The sequence below is a fragment of the Echinops telfairi genome, unplaced genomic scaffold (assembly GCF_000313985.2).
Source record: "Echinops telfairi isolate 266 unplaced genomic scaffold, ASM31398v2 ScPeMD7_7468;HRSCAF=8506_0, whole genome shotgun sequence".
Lineage (NCBI taxonomy): Eukaryota > Metazoa > Chordata > Mammalia > Afrosoricida > Tenrecidae > Echinops > Echinops telfairi.
In genome coordinates this window covers 18,161,087-18,169,140 of record NW_022111369.1, presented here as the reverse complement: position 1 = coordinate 18,169,140, position 8,054 = coordinate 18,161,087, and the positions used below count along the sequence as shown (strand labels likewise).

At 39.7% G+C, this 8,054-nt stretch overlaps 1 protein-coding gene across 1 annotated transcript in view; it reads right to left on the bottom strand.

The window, feature by feature from the left end:
• Nucleotides 1-409: 409 nt before the first annotated feature.
• Nucleotides 410-8,054, bottom strand: part of LOC101664016 (alcohol dehydrogenase 6) — a 31,348-nt gene continuing 23,703 nt past the window's right edge. Inside the window, exons 4-9 of the mRNA XM_004703278.1 lie at nt 7,565-7,652; nt 7,237-7,453; nt 5,926-6,186; nt 4,161-4,296; nt 1,096-1,234; nt 410-434 (exon numbers count right to left, since the gene is read on the bottom strand). Coding sequence (XP_004703335.1) covers nt 410-434; nt 1,096-1,234; nt 4,161-4,296; nt 5,926-6,186; nt 7,237-7,453; nt 7,565-7,652 — 866 coding nt within the window. The remainder of the gene's footprint in view (nt 435-1,095; nt 1,235-4,160; nt 4,297-5,925; nt 6,187-7,236; nt 7,454-7,564; nt 7,653-8,054) is intronic.

Here is an 8,054-nt window from a genome sequence, read left to right as displayed (position 1 = left end):
TTGCCTTGTTTTATCCTGGAGCTCTAAGAAACATGTGAATGAGTTTTGTTTCATTGGTGTGAAGTGAGCTATATGGTATGAGAGAGAATGGTGTGCTAGGGACATGAAGCAATTATGAAAATGGGAATATCTTAAATGCCTTTGGATGTCTGAAGGAACTAAAATAGTTTCATTCAAGCCAATCTTCAATCTAGATCTTAAAAAGATAATGATCTTAGGTGACCAGGGACACATAGGAACCACTTTGATGAACTGGCAGCAAGAATCAGGGCTGAGTTCACCGCTGAGTCAATCAGAAGCAGGAGTGTAGAGACAGTGCTGCGTGAGAGTTCTGCTCAACCATGACACTAGTCAGAATGTAATTCAGTTGGTGAAACTTTCTGTTGATCTTGCATGAATTATATTGTACTTAAATCATCAGGATACAGCGGATACTAAAGAAAAAGAGAAAGAAAAGAAAATTGAACATTTTTCTAAGCAACATCTGTATTTTAGCATTTCAAAATTTTAATTTTAGATGCAGTGAGCTGGCTGTATTTCCTTCCTTTCGGGTTATGCAAAAAATATGTATGCAAAACCAATTGTGAGACAATGTTTTCAAAATAACATGAAGTTCCAGGGTAAGGAGTAGGTACACAGGCTTATACCTACATGGGAACTCCCAGTGCTCAGTTTATGGTTGGCTTCAATCTTGAGAGCCAGAGATAGGAGTCAGAGTTTGTAATTATAGGAATAATTTCCCCCTTGTAATGATAGAACAACCACAACAGAAACCACAATGGCCTCTTGGTAAATTATGTACTTAAATATGAACAAACATTTTATGAGCTGATTTTATTACTCACTGTGCCATTTCTAAAAAATGCCAAATTGGAAATAAAATGTTGACAGTAAGGAAAATGATCACTTAACTATTTTCAGGATTGCATATTTTAAGAACTAATCAAACAGAAGAGAAAGTGCTTTAAAAACTTGTGATCCCTCCTGCATGTGTTCCTCCAGTCATGACTCCTCTTCCTGTGTGTCCCACGGCACCCACAAACCCTTCTGTTGGGTCTCAAACATGCAGAGATAAACATTATGCGAGAAACTTGCCATTTTCCGGTTTTCATTAATGCAACTGCTTCACTGATCTTATCAAAATTCAGAGTATGGGTAATTAGTGGATCTAGATTAAACTTCTTTGCCATATAATCAGAAACCAGTTTAGGAACATGATCTCTGCTCTTCCAGCCTGGAAATACACAGATTAATGACATGTTATTTATGAGACTTTACGTGAAAAGAAAATCCATCCAAAATAACACTGGAAGTGTTGGCTTCAGCAGAGGAAGACTAAAGATGTTTTGTTAACTTAACTCAGTCATCAGAAGACCTGATTCTACTATGTACCCTGTGGAAAGCCTTGTTTTTCCTGAAGGAGACCTTTGGTACTACTGAAGTGAATGAATGAACAGCAGGTGTTAGGCTGTGGTCTGTGGGAAGCAGTGAATTCATATCTAATGTATAACAAAGTCTTAGGAAGCATGAAAGAAAGCGATTCAAAGGTTATGTGTGTATGTGTGTGAGTGTGTTGACGCGCAACTTCATGAAAGAGCCAAATACCTTAAAGAAAGAGAACTATCATACCGTGAACCTAGTGAATTTTTAGAAAAAGAATATGTATAAAGTAATATGAGAATATAATACACTGTCTAGAAGTAAAAATTGAACAGGAATGGGCTTAGCATTGCATTTCTCTCTTGTCAGGATTTTTCTAGAAATATTGTCCTTACTATTAAAAACAAAACACAAAAAACTCACTGCCATTGAGTCAATGCTGACTCGTGGAGACCCCTGTGGGTTTCCGAGACTGTAACAGTTTACAGGAGTAGAAAGTCCAGTCTTTCTCCTTTGGAGCTACCAGTGGCGTTGAATTGCTCATCATGTGGCTCACAGTCTGACTTGTAACCACTACCCCATCAGGACTCCTTACTATTAGTTCTGTGCTAAATGGCATGATCAGTGAGTTACCAGATAGAATTTGGTGGCCTGTTCACTTTCAGAAAGTGTGGTGTGGTGTAATTGTGCAAGGAGGCAACAGGGTTCTAAATTGCTTGCTTGGTGGTTGCGTCTTGGAGATCTTCTTAATTGTAGCCAGGCTGTGTTCTTGAGCCTTCCTACTGTTTCTCAAAGACACCCAAGAACCTTCCAATGGAGTTATTTTCTTTACTAGTTGGTTTCTAATAGAGGGAACTCTTTTGAATTGAATTGAGTCTCCCCCAAATATATGCTGTAAATCTTAATTTCAATTATTGTGGTTTTAATCCCTTTAAGGAATGGGTCGTATTATTATGTTAAGGAGCAGGATTAGTGTAGGGTGTGTCTTCAGCCAATCTCTTTAGAGATAGTGAAAGCAAGCCAGTAAGCAGAGACATGGGAAGATTGACGCCTGACCACATGAACATCACCAAGGAGTCAAGGAAAAGTGGCAAGGACCTTCCCTTAGAGATGACAGAGAGAGAGAGAGAGAGAGAGAGATCCTCTAAAGCCTGCATCCTGAATTTAGTCTCCCAACCTCCTAAACTCTGAGAAAATAAATTTCTGCTTGTTAAAGCCACATACTCTTGGCATTTCTGTTACAGCAGCACATGAGACCTAAGGTCAGAACCAGCATTTCTAATATTGATGAAGGGATAAGGGAGGCTTCTCTGTTTTTGTCATTTGCTTCATGATCTGATAAAGCTTTTTTAAAGCAATGTAAGACAACTTTCACTTGATTTTTGTTTCTTTTTCTTTTTAACAAAACGCGAGAAGGAAGTATCCCCAGGTTGTGCTCTTCAGCAGGGACACTAATGGAATTTTGGGTGGGGCCAGTACTTCATCTTGCATATTGTAGGAGGTCTAGCAGGTCTATCAAACACACATGAAATGCTATCCTCCAGTGAAAACCACTGAACCAAAGAATACTAAATGTAAAGGAAGTAACTTAGGTTTATCATTTGGGTTTACCCAGAGGCACTTCGCAAGAAAGCCCTGAAGATTTACTTAAAAAAAAATCAGCCATTGAGAATTCTATGAAATACAGTTTCTACTCTGACATACAAAAGGTTGTCATGAGTCAGAAGATATTCAGAGGCAACTAGTTTCTGTCTATGGTCACTACATGAAGCTCAAGTAGGCATGGAGTGGGTTTATTATGAGGGCTATTCAAAATATTGGTGATCTTATTTTATAAAAGTTAACTGCTTATATGTATTTGGTATCAACAGTTATCATCTATAAATATGAGAGGGCAATGGCAGTGTTCAATTATTCCAAAGAAAAGGACTAAAACTGCAGTTTAAACCTTTTTCTTTCTTTATCAACTTTTCATAAATTTGGTAAGATTTGGTAAGAGTCTTAGTAGTTGTAACAATGTTGTTGTGAGATGATGTTTGTCTACTGGATTCTGAACCATAGTCATCTCTAACAACTTACGTAGCTAATTTGGTGACATAGCTCATTAGCCCAAGACATTTAGATAGTTCTTACATTTCTTCTCATTTGCCCCCAAATTCAGATTGCCCAAAATCTCTGGATAAAATAAGTCAGATTACTTGTTTATGAGCCTAGAAGTCTAAGTAGATTAATTTCCTGTTTTTTGAATAAAAGATTTATCCAAAGGTTATTAAAAATACACGTCACAAAACAGCCATAGAGAAAAGAGAAATGAAAGATTCTATGAAAGATATTTTTTCCTTAAAAAAAATCTGTTTTATCTACTGGTTGGGTTTCTTTCAATCACGAATTCATCATGTTTTGTATCTGTGAGTTGGTATGATGCTAACTCAGTTGTTTGGTATAAAATTTGATATTAGTTGAACAAGGACTACTACCGATTAAGTACACTCCCCAAAGAATCCCAATTGGCAGGTAACCCAACATTAAGCTTTTGATACTGGGTTCTTTACCAAAATTTTGAAATGTTTTCTCTCCTTTCCCATGAGAGAAAGCTTGCCAATGAGCAACTGGATACATCTACTCTCCATACCCTTACTTTGAGAATGTATGCCCTGACATAAAAACGTCAATGTACAATTCTTGTTTAGGGTCCTTTCTCACTGTCTCTGGTACACCTCCTTCTATTCCCCACCTTGAACCTCCCAGGGCATTTCCACCCTTCCCTGTTTCATCCTTACCTCCAAAAACAGTTCCCTTCAGTGAACGCCCTGAGAAGAACAACCCGCCACTGATGTTGAGTTGGACACCAACAGTCATCCATCCCACAATCACACAGACCCCGTGGCTTTCATGGCAGGATGTCAGGGCGGCCACCTGTCACAAAGCAAAAGCAGAAGGTGCAGTGACTAGAAGATGTACTTAGGACTCGGCTCTATGTTTCACTCTCAACTCGACTGCGGAATGATCTGGGACCTTCCTTTCTGGTTCTCCTTATCCGCATTTCAAATAACATGTACTTTATAAAAGATGCTATGAAACATAGTTAAAACATTGTTGCCCGGTATATTTTATTGCTGTGCATCCTGGAGTCCGTTCTGGTTCGTGTTGTGATTGTTTTTGAGTTGATTCTGATTCATAGTGACCCTAAATGACAGAGTAGAACTTACAGGGTTGGAAAACCTACATGGGGTTACTATGGTAGTTTTTTTCGTTCACTTTTTGGATTCTTTATAGGAGCCCGTTGTTATGGCTTTTCTTCCGAACACATGTTGGTAGGTTCAAATCGCCAGCCTTGTGGTTAGCAGCCCAGGGAGCGTTTAAACATTGTACCATCAGGGTGCCTGATAATACAGAACTCAATAAATGAAAGGAAAGACCAGTCCCTGGAGAAGAAGATCATTCCTGGTGAGGAAGAGGGGCAGCAAAAAAGAGTGAGGCCCTCAGCAAGAGGCTGACACGGCGGCAGAACACTCATTGTGAGGATGGCGAAGCGCCGTGCTTCGTTCTGCTGCACATACGGTTGCAGTGAGTTAGAATCGACTCGATGGCACCTAACAACAACCACAACAAGAGGAAGGAACAAAAGTGAAAATAATTATAGCATCCATGGTAATAATAATTTTTATCAGAACCTCACTAACGCCAGTGGTTGGTTATGACTGACTCTCTTTTTCAATTCTGAAGAGCTAGATATTGGCATAGCACTATTTCTCACATAGGCTGTTTCTCCAAGCAAAACGATGTGAAAGGTTGCATTACATTCTCTTTACAGAAGTGGGAATTAGACATGATGAGGAATGAGAACATTCTCTGTCCCGAGGAAAGGACCCAGACTGGAAGAGGCAGGTTGTGAATTTTCAAACAGCTGTTCAGAAGATCAAGCCATGCAGTCCAATAATACATCATTTCCCAAGAAAACAAGCCTCAGATTTTTAAAATAACTCATTCTCTGTTTTCCTTTTAGATAAACCATGTTCTCCCAGCAAACAGAGAAAACCAAAAAACAACCATTTCAATGATTTCAAAACATTTCATTTTTGAAGTGAGCCCATTTAATCAAGATAAGGAGATCGTGAGCCATAGAAATTTATCTCCGATCTAAGACTAAGGACTTGGTTGAACATGTAAAGCTCATTGTTTTACAGGGTTTCATATTCAGTGCTTACGTTACACGGCTTACATTTCCTGGCTCATAAATGATAGTGAAAAGGTTATGTCTTGTTATGAAATAATTTAGCTAGAACTCTTTACGTAAGTCTGCTTCTCCTGCCTGTTGCAGCTTATCTGCTTATCTCTTATGAAGGACTGGTATGATGGAAGAAAGGACAAGAGGTTCTCGATTCAATGTTGAGGACAGTGAACAGACTTGCTAGAGTGGACAATGTGTACCAGCTGGGCTATCTTGAGGGCATAAGAAAAGGTAGAGAACTGTGTAGGGAATTTAAGGTTTTCATTAGAATCCCAGGGGATCGCCGGCACATTTCACTGGAGAGGACTACATACCACAGTCTCCGGATTTCCAATGACCTCAAAGCTAAAATCGGCACCAGCATCGGTCATCTCAATTAAAACTTCTTGGATGGGCTTCTCAAAGTCTTCTGGGCTGATGCACCCAGTGGCCCCCATTTGTTTTGCCTTCTCAAACTTGTCTTTGTTGATGTCCACTGCGATGATCCTGGCTGCTCCTGCTGCCTTACAGCCCATGATCACAGACAGGCCGACTCCCCCAAGGCCAAACACAGCGCAGGTAGAACCAGCCGTGACCTGAGCACAGTGAAGGCAGAAAAGCAAAGCAAATGGAACCTGCGCACTTACTCGCTTAGGAAGGCCAAGTGCAGCTTTATTTGAGATATTAGCCAAGGATATTCTCAAATAAAACATTTGACACTAGAGTTTTAGTTTCTCAGTATGGTCATAGCTAGGAGACACTCTTACAACAGAAGCAAAAGCTACCTATAAGTGGAGTTTCAAGTCCCAGGAATTAAGTAGCTTAATCTAGATTATTTGAATCTTATGACTTATTTGACAGAATCTTGTTTTCCTTTCAAGTATTTTTAAGTCCCTTAAGAGTTCCATCTTCTTGCAAGCCTCCCTTCCTTTTTTTCCTTTTGGGTACCTTTGACTTTGCATTCCTCAGAGTAAACTGAGCTCCTTCCACCTGATTTCTCTACACAGCACTGGAGCTCATAATGGACATTGGAAAAAGCAAAGACCTAAAATTCAATAAGCACTTATAGCAGGGTGCTGGGAAGATTTGGATGCAATAGTTTAATAGTTTCCTTGTCAATCATTGTGGGATTCCTTGACAAATCCAATATATCAATATTCCCTTTTGGACCTTGATCTCTCTAATTTTCCTTTTTATTGGTACTCATTACCACCTGCTATAGATTTATGTACCCCCACCTTGTTATTTTGCCATTACAATGTAAATTCAATGAGTTTTACCAGCTACTAAATTCCAGTACTCCAAAGAGTACCTGCTATAATACACACTCCATAAATGGTTACTGAGTGAAATAAATAACTGATTGGATTGTGGAAGGACACACAGCCACATGGTATCTGTGTTATGCTCAACTCCCAGTCTCTATACCCCCATTCGTGAATGGAACCCAAGATTGCCACTTACTACCTACTGTGGGGAAATAGTGGTGGGTGCACGGGATGACTTGGCAGAAGGTAGAGCACTCAGAGATATTTACAAACAGGTCTGTAATCCCCTCTCCCCAGATTGCATGACCACATGTCACCTCAGGCTTTCAACTTGACATCTCAAGGTTTCTGTTCATAATGAGTGTAAATGCCCCTCACCTGGGCAGTATTGATTGCCGCACCATAGCCTGTGGAAAAGCCACAGCTAATTAGGCATACTTTCTCAAGAGGTGCACCTGCATCAATCTTGGCAACTGCAATTTCTTTAGTCACGGTATATTCAGTGAAGGTGCTCGTGTTAGTCAAGTGATACACTGATTTTCCCTTGCAGGTAAACCTAGTGGTGCCGTCAGACATCAGCCCACTCTGTGACTCTCTATTACACACAAAAAGTAAACATAAAAAAGTATGTAGAGTTAGAACACTTAGATCTTTCGCAATGAAATGGAATTAATTTTTCAAAAAGAAGATAATAATAGAGACTTACTTAAATTTTATGCAAACATTACCTCCAGGATTTAGGCAAGAGGTACATTCTCCACACTGTGGTAGAAAGAGCGTGATGACTTTGTCACCTGGGAGAGAAAAAGAATGTTCAATTAGGACTGTATTATTTCAGAATTGTGGCACAAGCGAGTGCTCGCTCACACTCCCATCCATCCCCACCCCACCCCCGCCCCCACCACACACATGAAGCTTCAACGAGTTCATGGAAAAATGGAATGAAATGAAAAGTTTGTGGATTTTCTCCCAAGAATATTTAGAAGCCTCCTGATATGTATTTTCTGATTTCAAATTTTTTTATGCACAGGTCAGTGATGTCAATTCTGTTGACCAAGGTCATGTTGTGCAGCCATCGCCATGGTCTGTTTCCAAAATTTCCCATCACCCTTGATAGAAGCTCAGGCCTCCTTACATCCTGACTTGTTTTTGGCTCATCGTTTACTCGCCTGTACAGCTCTATCTTTTTAAAAAAA